At 45.9% G+C, this 15,450-nt stretch overlaps 2 protein-coding genes across 3 annotated transcripts; both read right to left on the bottom strand.

The window, feature by feature from the left end:
- Positions 1 to 866: 866 nt before the first annotated feature.
- Positions 867 to 3,340, bottom strand: RPL22L1 (ribosomal protein L22 like 1). Of its 2 annotated transcripts, XM_058812338.1 has the most exons (4): positions 3,313 to 3,340; positions 2,971 to 3,063; positions 2,465 to 2,586; positions 867 to 1,119 (listed from the first exon to the last, which is right to left on the bottom strand). In XM_058812338.1, the coding sequence occupies exons 1-4, from the start codon at positions 3,319 to 3,321 to the stop codon at positions 975 to 977; spliced, it is 369 nt and encodes a 122-aa protein (XP_058668321.1). In that variant the 5' UTR covers positions 3,322 to 3,340; the 3' UTR covers positions 867 to 974. The 2 variants fall into 2 exon arrangements, with proteins under 2 accessions (XP_058668321.1, XP_058668320.1); XM_058812337.1 differs by lacking the exon at positions 3,313 to 3,340 and having other exon boundaries at positions 2,971 to 3,090.
- A 3,275-nt stretch (positions 3,341 to 6,615) lies between these two features.
- EIF5A2 (eukaryotic translation initiation factor 5A2) lies at positions 6,616 to 11,355 on the bottom strand. Its single transcript, XM_058811943.1, has 5 exons — positions 11,245 to 11,355; positions 10,823 to 11,021; positions 9,302 to 9,406; positions 7,679 to 7,810; positions 6,616 to 7,431 (listed from the first exon to the last, which is right to left on the bottom strand). The coding sequence occupies exons 2-5, from the start codon at positions 10,985 to 10,987 to the stop codon at positions 7,372 to 7,374; spliced, it is 462 nt and encodes a 153-aa protein (XP_058667926.1). The 5' UTR covers positions 10,988 to 11,021; positions 11,245 to 11,355; the 3' UTR covers positions 6,616 to 7,371.
- Positions 11,356 to 15,450: the final 4,095 nt, after the last annotated feature.

Raw genomic sequence — 15,450 nt, 5'->3', positions numbered from 1 at the left:
TGATGCTTAAAATTGGTGAAGTCTTGTGGGGTTTGTTGCTCTTTTCTTAATGGAACACAGTGAGAGTTTTACTGCAGCAAAAGTGATAAAAGACTGGCAGTGCAGAAAAATAATATCTCTGTATGTTCACATATAAATAGCCTATGTGGTGCTGCTACTGCTGCTCTGGCAACAGCCACTTAAAATCTGCTTAAAATCTGCTTTTTCTTATTTGACAGACATCAGAATTTCACATGTGCGGGATGTCTCTCATAAACTGATTTTATTTGGAAGACAGCAGCGAAACCATTTTTTGAGAAATGAAGGGGGAAACTATTAAAAAGGGAAGAACATATCTCATATTTTATTTATATCAATTTATAAAGTATATTTATGTAAGTATCTCGGCTGTATTAAAGCCCTGTAAGAACTGTGGTGCCTGCTGAGCCCTGAGCTGGCAGGTGCTGGCCTTGGCCCATCTGCTGTGCTACCAGTGCAATTGTGATTTGTAATTGTTGGAACCCTGGTTAATGGGAATTTTGGACTTTCTGTGCTGAGAGGCACTGACCCCCAAGAGAACAATGCATTTGACCTGAGGCCGTGAAGAAAATTTGAGTGAATTTTCACTTCTTCTTGCCATTACTTTCACATAAATTCACAGGAGGAGGTACTTTTAGTCACAAGCATTTGTACCAATAGGATTAAAAATTGATTTAACTGTCCTACACACATACTGGGCAAAGGGCTCCGTTTTTTATTACTGGGACTTTCACTGGTGCCAACTGAACAGCTGATTCCTGGCAGTGCAAGGAAAAACTGCAAACCAAACAATTCCCGTGCTGTTCTCTAATCAGAACTCCACAAAAAATACCAGCAAACCAACCACGCTCTGTCCAACAGGGTACAAAACCTTTATTCACCAATAAGTTAAAGTGTTCTCATAAATAGATGTTGTAGTCTTCTGCACTCTGCAGCGAGGATGAAGGCGGGCTGGCTCACTCCTCGGACTCGGAGCCCTCCTCGTCCTGGCTGATCTGGAAGTAGCGCAGCTCGTACGTCTCCTTGTCGGACGCCACCACGCGCAGCCAGTCCCGCAGGTTGTTCTTCTTCAGGTACTTCTTGGTCAGGTACTTCAGGTACCTGAAACCACCAATTTCACCTTAGAAGCTTCTCAATGGACACTCCCCTGGGCTGCTGTCTGCACTCCACCCACAACAATGTCATGAGCAGGGCAGTACCACAGAGTTATAGCCAGAAATATGAAAATTTCTCATGTAGCAGGCAATAAAAGCATATTTTCACTACAGATATGCAGGAATTTATTATTCATTTGACTAAAGGAATAATAACTAATTAACTAAATGAATAATGCTACTAAAATGCCAGTAATTAGACAGTACTAGTAACTGGTTCTAAATCTTGGTCTAACAACAGATTCTGCTGCACCTGTGTCAGCAAACAAAGGGGAGGATCTGTACCTCTAATGAATAACTAACTAACTAACTAAATGAATAATACTAGCAAAATACCAGTAATTAGACAGTACTAGTAACTGGTTCTAAACCTTGGTCCAACAACAGATTCTGCTGCACCTGTGTCAGCAAAGGGGAGGATCTGTACCTCTGATGAGTAACTAACTAAATGAATAATACTAGCAAAATCCCAACAACTAGACAGCACTGGTAACTGGTTCTAATCCTTGGTTTAACATAACAGATTCTGCTGCTCCTGTATCAGCAAACAAAGGGGAGGATCTGTACCTCTAATGAATAAATAATTAACTAAATGAATAATACTAGCAAAATCCCAAAAACTAGACAGCACTAGTAACTGGTTCCAAACCTTGGTCTAACCTAACAGATTTAGCTGCACCTGTATCAGCAAACAAAGGGGAGGATGTGTACCTCCCATCAGTGCACTCAGCTGTTGTTTGTCCTAACAAACTCAACAGTTTAAGGCTTGAAGGGTTTGTTTGGAACAACCCACATCAAGCACACAATCGTTATAATACAACCAATTAAATAATCAAACAGCCACCCACTGTATTAATTCAGTGTTATTTTAAAGGTCCATCTTCCACTGATACACTGCCAAGGACCTATATAAAGTATCTCTATTAATATGCTTAGAGTCAACATTAATTAGCAATCAAGCCTTTTTAAAAAGTGATTTTTAAATATCTGATATAACAAATGTTTCAATTACACATTTCACTAATATTTACAAGTGCTATGAAGGTTAGAGCTAACACCTCTCCAAGTATCAGAAGTGCACTAATTGGAATTAATTTTGCAGGCAAGAGCTGAATATTAATGTGTGTTTATGGGACATGGATTAGTGGTGGGTTTAGCAGTGTCAGGTTTATGGCTGGACTTGCTGATTTTAAGGTATATTACTCTGGTTCCAAGCTATATTATTCTGGTTTTACATCCAACATCCCACAGTCCAAACCCCACAAACACAACAGAATGAAACCCATGCCAACCTTTTAGAAAACTGCTTCTCTGAGGTCACTGTGATCTTGTTCTTCAGACGTTCAATGTGAACAGTGTTGCCCAAGTTTCCAGTTTTCCCATTGACCTTAACCTTCTCCTTTAGGAACTGCTCCTGTTTCAACATTAAAGAAGTAGAACACTAGGGAATGGCACCCTAGGTATGAACTAGGGAAGGGACCCTAGTCAGGAAGCAACATTAAAAACCACCATTTACTTAGGTCCTGACAGAAATGTTTACTATGCAAAAATATTTTACAGCACGTAATTATAAAAAAAAATCCCCCCATGCTCAACCAGAAATTAATTTCAAACAGTTCTATTAATGGACAAGTATGAAGCATGTTATGAAACCCCTTTTTTTTTTTAATGACAGTATTTTAAAGAACAGTTGATGATTTAACTCATTTAGAACGCAGCTTTTCAACTGTAACTCAGTTGCTGCACTAAGGCTTTTATTAAACTATGCGTCATTAGTATGAGCAAAACCACGACTTACAAAATTGCCGGAATCAAAGATTCCATCTTCCACAGGATGAGTCAGGTCAAGGCAAAACTTCCAGGTTGACTTTTTGGATTTTCGGTCCTTTTGCTGGAACATTAAAAAATTCCTCACCATTAACAAACTCCCCGACCCAAAGGGGGGACACACATGGCGGCGGGAGCGCCACCTCCCGGCCAGCGCGGCTCACTGCAGCCAGCCCGGCGCAGCCTGACCCGGCCGGCTCCCACACGAAACCCTCTGGGGAAAGCCCCGCTCGCACCGGGCAGCCTCCGGCTCCTCACCCGCCCCACGGCTCCCCCGGCCCCGCCGTCGCCGCCGCCTCCCTCCCGCTCTCACCGGCGCCATGGCGCTCCCGCCGCGCCGCTCCCGCAGAAAGGAAGTGCGCTGGGCCACGCCACGCTTTTATACAGGTGGTGACGTCACCGCGCCGGCCGGCGCGCGGGGCACGCCGGGAGGCGCCGGCGCTCCCGGGAAGATGGCGGCCCGGGGAAGGGAATGCCGTGTGGAATTTCCTCGTGTTACTCCCGCGGGAGGGGACGCGGCCCCACGCCTTCCTCTTCCTCCCGCACGAACCGCAACCGCCCTGCCTCCGCCCCTGGAAGTGGCCGCGAAGCCCCCCCGCCCTTGGCAGCCCCACCGCGCTCCCGTGACTGTAACGAGCACCATGTCCCCACAGCACTGACACCTTTATTATTTCTGGAGCAAAACACACACACACGTACAAATCTTTCCCCTGATCGGTTCCATGGTGTTGAGAACAGTAACAGAGCTTCCCGAACGGACACCGGAGCTGCCGCATCTCGCGGTTGCAGGGCCGGGTTTGCCCCGGGAGCAGCAGCAGCAGCAGCCAGGTTCGCTTACAACACACAGCACAGGACAAAGGGGTCTGCGATACAGCAAAGCACAGCAAACATTTCCTTGGAGTTCAACAAACCAAGTCACTCTCGGACGCCAAATACTGCAGGGCCACGGTGCAGGTGCTGGAGAGCCTCCGGCCACCTCGAGGTGAGCTGTGATCGCTCCAGAGCCACACCTTCAGTGACATTCCCGTGGATACTCGAAATATCCTCAACAAGGTCTCTTTATAGCCTGAAGTTTAGTTTTACTGTAACAAACTATGTTCTAATTACTCAACCGAAAAAAAAAATAGTAATAGTGGGATTTATTGAATTTTGAATTCTGTGAGACTGACCTGCAGTAACCATAAGAGTTAGAACTGTCAACAAACTTGACTTCTTTACAGATTATGTAAAATTATCTGTATTGTGAAACTACAGACCGTGCACCGTTTTCTGGGTGCACTTCAGATTAGAAAAACCTGCAAGAGAAACAAAGAACTTCAGCTTAAAAAAAAACAGCCCTGAGAACATGGCTCAACCAGCAAGAGCCCAGTTGAAAAACCACCATTATAAGCAAAAATTAGAAGGATCTACTGAATTCTCAAAGTATTATTTGCCAACATTTGAGGCAGGAAACACTGCAGTCTTTCCAATTGTGTGAAGTAGTAAGAGAAACTCAATGAACAGGAGCCATAAAAAACCACATTATTTGGAGTGGAAATACCTCTCACCACCTCCCTGTGTTCACAGGCTTTACTCAAAGCAATTGCCATCAGCTATAAGAAGTTTATGGTTTTGACACAATTTAAGTGTTAAGACAGTAATACAGAACAAATACACTGGTAAGATCTGTTTTAAAGTAAAGCTATGAAAGGAGAACTTCCCTAAGCACTTGGTTATGATATTAAAAATACACATCTCTATGGACTACTGATCACAAAGTTTGTTGCAACGATTCTGACAGGAAACTGAAGCGTCTTACTTTGGAAAAAAAATGCTCCAAATACATGTTTTAATTTAGAAGCAACTTTTAACCTTACTGAAACTTGGAGATTATGCTTTAAGACATGCTTATGTACCTATGGGAAACTTCATGCATGATGCTCTGCACTTCCATGGTGTCTGAAGTGCTTCACAAAGACAACTAAGTATATAAGAACAAACCTATAATGAAGTACTTATCATTTAAATCTTGCAGAACTGAAGGTTGCAATAGAAGGACGTCTGGAAGTCCCCAGGAGGGCTCTTCCAGCAAGCTGGAGGTCATGAAACCTCTCTTCAGATTGCTGTGGTACCTGAAAACTCCAGTCAGCCCAGGACTGCACTCGCAGGAACAGGGCTTAAAGCAGCCCTGGTCCCAGAGAGCTGTCCCAGTAACTGCTCGGATTGTGGGCCAGTGACATCAAGAACCTGTCTTCCAACACGGTTTCAGAGGACAGACAGGAACCTGAAAATAGCACTACCAGAGCAAGGACAAATTCAAGTCTTGTAGTTTTCAAGCATGTTGGAAGTATTTGTAATGTGGTGATAGAACTTGCATTAGTTGGACATAGCAACCTGTGACCTCCCATGTGACACAACACAGCTCAGCTTGCTGCCAGCATCATCAGCAATGCTTACAGTCACCTCCAGAGCCATCAAAGCCTGACTTCCAGGTACCAGCTTGATGGAGAGGCAGATAGCACAGTGCAGACTCTCCTGAACTACTCCTCCTCCACTTCAGAACTATTCCAGAAGCATTTCAATCTAGAGCTTCCTTCAAAAGCAGCTTTGCCATTTCAGTCAAGGTGCTATTTATACAGCTCACCTGCAACATGTTTTGTGCTAGGTGAGAGCGTGTGGCAGGTCCTACCTCTGCCAGGTGTCCCAGAGCTGTGCTTTATTACCAGAGTGTATTTATTGCTGTCTTTACCTTCACTGGTACTGCTCTCCCTGGTGTGGGAAGCCTGTGGACAATGCATGCTTCTGCCACCTGCATTATACCTCCAAGGTTTGCTAAGCCCTGCCCCAGGGTGGCCAAGGGCAGCTCAGGACAGTTGCCACGAGCCCTTTGGGGACTAGAGAGTACAAACTAGGAAGCTGAAAACATTTGAAGCAGTTAAGAGCAGCATGGAGTCCAACTCTGGCTGCCAGTAGTGTGAGTTGTGCGCGCTGTCCGGGGCAGCTTCTGTGTCATCCTCCATCAGCCACTGAGCATTAAGGCAAGTTCAGGAAACAATTTATCAGCTGTGAAGAGAGGTCTGAGCCAGGGACTAAGGAAGTTTCCCCACTCATGAAGAGTCACCAAGTTTTAGAATTCAAGCTGAACACCTTAGAGAGGAGCAGGCTAATTATCCTTCCATAACTATTGCTGTGAAGCCTTGTTAAGCTACTAAATAGTCAGAGGCATGCATGCATGTTGCTATGACTCAGAACTCCCCAGGACAGGAGCCAGCTTCCCTAACTAGGTAGCAAGTTATTTACTTTTCTAGTGAAGCCATGGTTGTTCGGTATCGTCTGTCAAGTTTATGTTTTGAAAATACAATAGTTTTATTTTTTTAAAAAATGAATCACATGCATTTAGTTTAGGCTCAATGCTACAGTTTGTCCCACTTTCTGAAAAACGTGTGGTCCCTCTGCTACAAAAATATGGTCTGAACCTGAAGGTTAAAACCTAAAGCTGGAAGCACTGCAACAGATTCCCATGGATTTTGTCACCCTTTTATAGTTTAAGATAAATATAATAAAGGAAAGCAATTGAACTGCATTTTTCTATTTTATTTTTCAAGTCTGACAAAGGCCTCGAGTGAAAGTCTATAGCTTTAACATCCATTCTCACCTTTGTGTCCCCTTGACCTATCTATGTCTTATCCACTCAATATTCCAAAGGCCTGCCTAAACCACAGGTAGGCTTTTTTTTTTAAACCATTTTATCGTTACAATAAGCCAACAAGTTGGCAAAGAAGAAAACAGAGGTAATACAGTTTAGTTGCACATGGCCACTGGGGCTTGGTCAAGCCAGCTGGCATTTCTGATCACTTGAGTTTCTTGGTCTAAAAGTTGTGATTGGCACCTACAGTTCTGCAAGAGTCCCAATCCACAAAGTACTTAAGCTTTAAAAAAAGGAAAAAAAAAAAGCTACTTTTATTGTCAGTTCTACCTAAAGATGTCAAGAAAAATACTATTTGTGCTCTAGGTCACTTTATAATCCTAGATACCTACCAGCTTATCTAAAAGCCCCTGAATACTGTATTTTGTCTGTTCATACAGACAAACACTGTTTTGCTCAAGCAAATAAAAATATATCCACTAGTAACACCTGATTGGTTTCTTAGATCCATAGCTGAAACCCACAGGAATGTTAAAATAGTTACAATTAAGGAATTAAAATCTCAGTGATTTTGAAAACTGCCAGTTAGCCTGCAACACTAATCCAGAATCCAGCACTGCTTTTTAACAATTCAAAAAGGAAATGAGGTTGCTTGTGAAGGCCAGAGCTTTGGTGACAATAAGGACCAAATTTATAGATCTGTGGTTTGTCCAGACCTGAGCAGGTGCCCGAGCCTGGCGATCTCCTTTACTTGCAAGGCTTTATGGCTACAGCACATTCTTCATTCATTGCACTTATGACAGATATCTGCAAGAGAAGACACAGAGGTGAGTGAGCTCCAGCCCACAGGAAGTGCTCCTAGAAGTTACAAACTTTCAAATTTATTATCTATCCCATCTCCTTTGAGTGCTTCAGTCCAAATGTCCGGACCAATCCGCACCCCTCAAGCCCACCCGTCACAAAGAGATACAAGTGGTCAATATCAGAGTAAGACTTCTTCATTGTATCAAGTGGGACTAACCATAACTGTTCTTTGTCTGCCCTCCCTACTTACCTGCACATCTTCATTGGCATTGAATTTTACTTCTATTTCTTTGCCAAGATCCCCTTCTGGCAACTTTAGATCCTCACGAACTTCACCACTTTCTGTCAGCAGGGAGAGATACCCATCCTGAATGCCTATCAGCTGCAAAGAGAAGTTCATTTTCACAAGTTTAACACCAGCAGGTAGTAAGTAGCTTAATGTAAGCAGAAGGCAGTAAACTCTACCTGTTACAATAATTCTCTAGTACTCTGTAACAGTTAAAAACCTTTATTTAAATCCGTTTTTAACAGAAGTTCAGTCAGCTGAAAGGTAGGGCAACTGTAGCAAAAGGCATTCTGCTATCAAGAACCAACAGAATTTTGCTGGTTACTTCCTAGTAGAGGAGACACTAGAAATCCCATCTGTGTGATTTAGGAAATGTCCTGCTTCCAGGTCAATGGTTCAGCTTTCTTTATCACTGAATTAGAAACAATAACTGGAATGGTATTCACTCAACTGCACTGCTTGTATAAAGTGTACAAAACACACAACAGTGTAACTACACACTTCTCTACCTGCATCTCTACAGTGAGATACTATCATTTACAATAAGCACTAATAAATTAGGGAACATCCACATGGACCCCTTTTATAATGCTGTTTTCAGCCTAACCAAAAGCTTGGGCTAAGGGGAATGACTATTTTGACAGAGCAGGTTGGGGAATTTGAACACGTTACAAATCCAAAAAATCAGAATCCCAGAACAATAGACCACCAAGATAACAGTAATAATTTCTTGGAAGGTATGAGTCCTAAGACAGGCTGGCCACACCTTATTCCAACAGCATCAGCTGTCCTGAAGACACTAAAGAATGTTTGCTAAAACACTGAAGTTGGCCTCTGTCAAGCAATTGCAGCTTTCCAGATCGTGGGGATGTGTCAGCTTCTGATCAGAACTACTCCCAATGAAATGAGAAGATGGCAAACATTTTACAACTCAACTAACTGTGCTTTTAAGAGCTCACCAACTATATCACAGAAGGCATTACAGAAGTTGCCCCCTTCATTTCAGTGCAGAGTTCGGGAACTTCAAAACTATTTGATGTCACCTAAAGCCACTTTCCCCACAAGGAGCGGAAAACTTTGGCAAGTTAAAATTCACATCAGATGCCATTTAGGACTGTTCTGGGGATTCATCTACCCCATGTATAAGAGTGAAACTATAAGCACCAATTTATGCTTAGGTTCATATTTAATTATGTGAGATCTTTATTCTCCTTTAACTAATATTAACTTATTAGCAGGGAAAACCTCTCGCCATGTTCTAAAGGATGCCAGTACCACAAAGAATCCAGAAGTAGCCTTATAACAATAGCTAGAAAAAGCATGGTATGAATTATGTCCGTTACCTGTCATGCTTAAAGACTGCTACTCTGACCTGAAATTGTTTATACACTCTGGAGCTCTCTCTCCATCAGTGAGTTTCGACAGTTTTAGCAAGTCAGTAAACGCTATGAGTTCAGCTTTGTCATGTCTAGACAGGCAAGTCCCATTAATTCTGACAACAGCACTTTATTGAGAGGCAAATTTGGGGATGAATAGAGTTTGTGTGTGGTACTAAGAGTATAAAGCCTCGTTTGACTCTTAACTCACCTGGTAATCATTTCTCTTGATATTTGGGACATCCATGTTATGAGTGGATGGGCAAATATCTTCATATTTTTTACCAGTGAAGATATCAATACCAACCAAATGGACCTGTAAGAGTAGAAAAATCACTTCAGTTAGTGCTGGAGTAGAAAAATCACTTCAGTTAGTGCTGGACCTAGAGAAGCAAGATGTTATTGCTAGCAGAATTGCTGGTTCTACTCAGTTTCCTACAAGATCATGTGCAATCCCAGATTGTGCCTCAACCCTTTGCTTGTGGTATGAAAACATCCCTCACATCAAGAGGGGGCCTCTCACTCCCTCCCACAGCACACTACAGAAACCCTACATGAGAGCAAGCCCAGCCACTGTTATCTTCTACTGCCTTCTGTGGATTTACAGCAGCAAGTTAAGAGTTCACAGTGGTTAAGAACATGTTTATTTCCAGATCTAGCTGTTCGAAGAAACAGGCAGTTAAGGGGAAAATAGGTGGTCATGCACAGAGATCATAGCAGCTCCTACCTCCCTTCATGCCAGCTGCAATGCTTGCTGCAGCTAGAGCTTAGATGACCAGTTTAACCAGTTCTTTTCACGTCCTTTCCCTCTAACAGCTGTTTCTGTATTTAAGAAATATGGAACTGTCTATTAAAACAAGCCATAAAAAAAAGAGGAAGGATAAAGGAAAAAACTAGGAAGAGCATGGACAAATCCAAATACTCTACTCCTCTGCACATACCGCACAAGGTTGTGGAAACTTACGAATCTCTAGGCTTGTAACAGATCTGTCTTTAAACTCTGATACACCCACCCTAAAGTGTGGCTGAATGAATGAATGAATGAATGAATGAATGAATGAATGAATGAATGAATGAATGAATGAATGGTGATTTCAGCCCTGCTCCAAGCTCTGGACAGCTGCATGAGCCAACTGCTTGGGCAGCAGGGCTGCAGCCCCAGACAGCAGCTGAGAAAGGGACACGGGCACTCCTCTCTCAGGGCTGGAATAAAGGAAGAAGCTGCAAGGCAAAGGCGGCAGAACAGGGCCAGAGCGGGCCCTCAGAGTAACGCGTGTCCGCCGAGCTAGGGATTATGTAACACAGCACGGGCCCTCCTGCTCTAACACCGCAATTGTAAAAGTCTGCCGGCACGGGCAGACACAGAAGCGCTCTGGTGGGTAGCGGCAGCACAACCCAACCACGCCCTAGTGATTTCATCAGCCCCCCTTCCAGAACTTACTCTACCCCCACTACAGAAACTGACTGTGTCCCTATGAGCGTTAAGAATTATTTTTTTTAAGCGTTAACGAGTTAAAGGTGGGAGAAAAAACCCAACCCCCCGTCCTCAATCCTTCCTGCTTTACAGGACCGAAACCTCTTGAGCCAGCTCTGGAGTGATGAGACACCGTGCGAGAACGGCAAAGGCGGGACACGGAGCCAGATGAAACGCTACACCCTCGCCTGTGGGCCAGCCGGGAGCCGCAGGAGCGCACACTGCGGGCTGTGCGGCAGCCGGGCCGGCAGCGCTCACCTTGGCGTGGCCGTGCTTGCCGGTCTTGGACGTGGACATCTCCACGATCTTGCAGGGGCGCCCCTTGAGCACCACGAAGCCGTTCTTGCGCAGCGCCGAGCACTGCATGGGGTAGGTGGAGGAGGCGCCGGCATCGCCCGTGGTGAAGTCGAGCTCGTCGGCCATGGCGGTGCGAGGGGGAGGGCTGGCGGCGGGGGGGCTGCGCGACAACGAGAGAGGGTCGGCTCGGAGCCCCGGCGCTCGGAGGGGGAGAGGGGGACGGACGCGGACCCAACCACGCACCGCGGCGAGCGCGGCCCGGGCTCCCCCGCCCCGCACACGTGCGCGGCGGGCGGGACCCGCCACGTGCCGCGGGCCCCCGGTCTCCCGCCCCCGGGCCTGCCTCGCCCCCCCTCCCTTCCCGTCCCCGCGGCCCCCGTTACCTTGTGAGGAGGATCGGGGGGTGCCGGGGGTCGCGGCGGTGCCGGGGGAGCGGGGCGGGAGCGGCGGGCGCGGCGCACTCGCGCCCGACACCACTGCGGCGGCCGGCGGGAAGGGGCGGCGCGGGCAGCGCGCGCACGGTCCGGCCCCGCCCCTCCACTTCCGCCGCCGCTGATTGGCCCGCGGCCATACCGCGGGGGGGGGGGGGGCGGGCGTAGCCTTCCAGCCCCTCCCCCGAACCGCGTGCCGGCGGTGCTTCCCGTGCCCGCCCACCCGCGCGCGCTGGCCACGCCCCCTCCGGCGCGGGGCGGGCGGGCTCAGGGCGCTGCGGAAGCGGCGCTCAGCGGCCGCCAGGGGGCGCCTCCCCACAGCCTTCACTAACCGCCGCCATCTTGGGCCGCTGAGGCGGCCGCGGTGCCTGAGAGCCGCTTGGGTGCGGCGGAGGGAGTTAGACCAGCACTGGGGGAATCTGTGTCCGCAAAATGTCCTCAAAGCCGTGTGAGCCGTGTGTGACGGTACACACAAAACTCCTTTGTCTGCCTCGTGTGTTCTGATTACTCAGAGTAATCAGAAACGAGCCTTTTGAGACCGTTATAATCAGCCTAAATGGACGGAGATGGCTGAGATCCTTAGCGAGGGCTTCTGTTTGATAATCTAGTAATGGTGGAATTATTAGTACTGGAATACTGTGGCCACCCCTATGTGGCAGTTCCCACCATATGAAACAAATGGATCTGTTGGAGCAAATCCAGGGGAGGACCATGAGGATGATCCTCTGTAAAGAAAGTCAGAATTGGGGTTGTTCAGCCTGGAAAAGAGAAGGTTCCAAGGAGACCTTGTTGCAGTGATACCGTATATAAAGGAGGATTCTGTGTAAAATAGAGACTTTTTACCAGGGTGTAGTGACAGGACAAGAGCCAATGGTTTCAAACTGAAAAGAGGGAAGATTTGGAAAAACCATGTTAAGAAAAACTGTGGCTGTTCCACCCTTGGAAGTGTTCCAGGCCAGAGTGGATGGGGTTTAGAGCAATCTGATCTAGTGAAAGATGTCTGTACCCATGGTAGGAGTTTGGAATGGATGATTTTTAAAGAGATTTTCCAATCCAAAGTATTCTGAACTATTACACAGCCCTCATCCTGTCCAACAACCATTCCATGCGCTGCCTCAGAAGTCTGTGGCCATGGAAGCTTGGTCCTGAAGCCAAAGGACTGTTTTTACTAAATCCCTCCTAATCAGATGTCATCATACCGCGAGCTGTTTGAACAAATTCACCCGGAGCTTTCCTGTGAGCTGCCGGTGGATGAGCCCTGTCTCTGTAGGGTTCCCTGCAGGTCACCTACAAACACAACAAAACCAGGAAAATGCAGGGATTCCATGGCAGCACCTGCCTCAGCCATCACCACCACAGGCTGCTGTGTGCTGTCCTATGTTTTTTGCCCTGAGACACTGACTTTGTCATCTGTGCTCTAGTGGGGTAGCTACACAAGTCACTTTTAACATCACATTTTTGAATGGTTCACCATGAGATGTTTTATTTCATCTGTGTTAATTTTTGTGATCTGTTTGCCTGTGGTCCCGCTCTTGCTTACACGCTCCAAATTGTAGAGCCAAGGAGTTAAGTTTGGCTCTCATTTACATGGGGCCACTTCATGAGGCCCCAGCATCATCTCTGTCCTTAACTTGGGCTTTCCCTGGATGCTGCCTCGCCCAGCCTGCTCTGGAGATGATACCCTTTCTCCTGCCCGTTTTACTCCTGTCTCAGTTGATAAGCAGAATCTGGGGCATCCTGTTAAGTGTTTTAACATGTGTTTGTTTACCTGCAAGTGTGTGACCAGTTGCACATGCTCTAGGGCTTTTTATCTTTTAAAAAAACACTTTGTGAGAAAACGACCAACTGTTCTGAACCCAAACTGCAGCAGCCTGGAGCTAAACACTACTCATGACTTTTTTTTCCTCAAGTATCAGTTGATAAATTTGGCTGATTTTCCACAATTAACAGATTCATTTTGAATTACTTGAGAGATCTTCTGGGCTAAATCAAGTATTTTTATTGAAGTGTGCTGTAGATGATATTAATTTTTTCAGACCCAAAACAAATATTCCAAGACAGCTTTTATTTGAGATTCAATAAAAAACATTGCAAATCCAATCCATCAGTTATTGCCTGCAGGCATCGTTCTTTTGTCTCGATCGACATTAATTTTCTAAAGTGCAGTTCTTGATAGTATTAATGTGATTATCCCACTTTTCTATACAAGAACAGCAATTTAATTCAAAGCATATTTGTAAATGAAATACCGTGGCCTTTCACATTTAAAGGTGTTTTCTTTCCAGTGTTGCACAGCTGGATCACACACCTTTTCTCTCAAGTAGGCTAAGAATGTTATCAAGTTTTTCTTCTGTTACCTGTGTCCTTAAGAAGTGAAAAGGGACTAGAAAATTCAGGAAGATTTGAACTGAGCGAGTTGTGTCCATTCTCAGTTATGTCCTGGAGAAGTGTCTGATGCCCTAAAGCACCTCATCAAAGCCCAGCCTTGAGAAAATGCATGTCAGCCAGTGCTGGGTTAACATCCCACCTTGTTTTCAGAAACATCCCACCTGTTTCCAGGCAGCTCATGGAAGGCAGGAGGAGGTGTTTACACCTCTGGGCAGTGGGGTCAGGTCACACGATTAGAAATACCAGGTCATGAGCAGAGTGGTGTAAACAGCCCTGTTCCAACCTGAGCAGTGTCCCTGTTTCAGCTGCTGAGCTGACTTTCCTGGGATCCCACTGTGTCCTGGCTGGTGGGGTGAGGGTTCAGGCTGGCTTGTGGGCACAGCCTTGAGCAGGAGGACCTGAGAGAAGCTGTGGGTCAGTGATTCCCCACCACAGGGCAGTGCCCCGCTCAGCAGGCCCTCAGAGCTCCCAGGTACAGTGTGCCTGTGTTGCAGGAATGGGGTCAGGGATGCTCTGTAGTGCCCTTGCCATAGGCACCCACTTTGCTCCGGGCACTGCTTTAGTCCTGGCGTTCACTGTCTGCTTCCTGTGCTGAGCCATGTATTCCATTCCCATGGAATACCCAGGGAATCACCCTGGGCACACCCTGGGGATCAGGGACAAGCGGTGACAGCACGGTGACACTGTGAGCTAGCAGGAACCGCTGTAATTGTAACTTCCCCACAGGGAAGAAGGAAAGCACAAAGTAACTCCAGCTGTTCCCTCCTCCTGGGCCTGCAACAGTGCTGCAGCAGTGATATTCCACCCTGACCTGCGGGGGCCTGAACTTTTCCAGAGTCACAGAGCTGCTCTCTCTCCTGAACAGAGTGCAGGGAGGCAAAACACAGGATACTACCCAAGCCTTGGGTCTGCAGTTGTATCTACAGCCTGTAAAATTTAAGGACTGCTGATCTGCAGCCAGGATTTATTGCCCCAATGCTGGGGAGGAGATTTCTTCCCTTTCAGCACAGCTACTCAGGCTGTGCCTCTGGGTGAAATTTGCCACTGTTGCTTCAGGATTTAGTGAAATACTTGAGCACACTCATTTACCTTAAATTTTATCTGATGCTTACACATTCTGCTGGATCCAGACCTGATATCCTACCTTGAAATTCCTCAGCTCCCATAGATTTCCAGTGAAAGATAAGGACATTGAACACCTCAGAAAGTTCATCATACCTCAAAGACTTTGTCCCTGCATACCTAGTACTTGGGTTAGCTTCATCATTATCAGCTGTTTGACTCCAGAGATGGAGGGTAGTTCTTCTCAGTGATGAAAAACAAGTTGAAGTGAGGCAGAAAAACCTGTGATAAATTAGTGTGGAGAGCGTTAATGGGGCCAAATGTCCTGAGTTTATTGAATTAGGGAAGTCAAACTAATTTTAAAATTAAGCCTAGAGAGTGGGAGACTAGATACCGTTGGCACAACAGAAAAGTCCTAATGGCTGTTGTCTCAGCACATTAGGAAAACACTGTCAAAGCTCTTGCTGACAAGATGCTTTCTCAGGGATTATTAATTATATTGCATTATTAGCCAGGCATGGTATGAGAACATATTTAGCATGTTACTAAAATGCAATGACCATTTAGCTAATAAGTTTGACTTGGTCTTTTAGATTTTCTTAATGATTAGCAGCTTAGTAAAACTGTAATGGTGAGAGATAAAAATAATGATTCAACAAGCTGTGTCTCAAGAACAAGTTTTAACTGGAACTTGCATGTAGCAAGGAC

Source organism: Ammospiza caudacuta, chromosome 11 (genome assembly GCF_027887145.1).
Source record: "Ammospiza caudacuta isolate bAmmCau1 chromosome 11, bAmmCau1.pri, whole genome shotgun sequence".
Taxonomy (NCBI): domain Eukaryota; kingdom Metazoa; phylum Chordata; class Aves; order Passeriformes; family Passerellidae; genus Ammospiza; species Ammospiza caudacuta.
This window is presented reverse-complemented; position numbering and strand designations above follow the sequence as displayed.

Bases quoted from the DNA above. Each gene is read 5' to 3' on its own strand.
- RPL22L1 (XM_058812337.1), bottom strand. From the start codon at position 3,090: ATGGTGAGGAATTTTTTAATGTTCCAGCAAAAGGACCGAAAATCCAAA. The intron at 2,587-2,970 runs GTAAGTCGTGGT...ATGTTGAAACAG, and splicing joins TCTTTGATTCCGGCAATTTT to GAGCAGTTCCTAAAGGAGAA. The intron at 1,120-2,464 runs GTTGGCATGGGT...TGGTGGTTTCAG, and splicing joins GAGAAGCAGTTTTCTAAAAG to GTACCTGAAGTACCTGACCA.
- EIF5A2 (XM_058811943.1), bottom strand. From the start codon at position 10,987: ATGGCCGACGAGCTCGACTTCACCACGGGCGATGCCGGCGCCTCCTCC. The intron at 7,811-9,301 runs GTGAGTTAAGAG...TTCTCTTTGCAG, and splicing joins TCAAGAGAAATGATTACCAG to CTGATAGGCATTCAGGATGG. The intron at 7,432-7,678 runs GTAAGTAGGGAG...CTTCTCTTGCAG, and splicing joins ATGCCAATGAAGATGTGCAG to ATATCTGTCATAAGTGCAAT.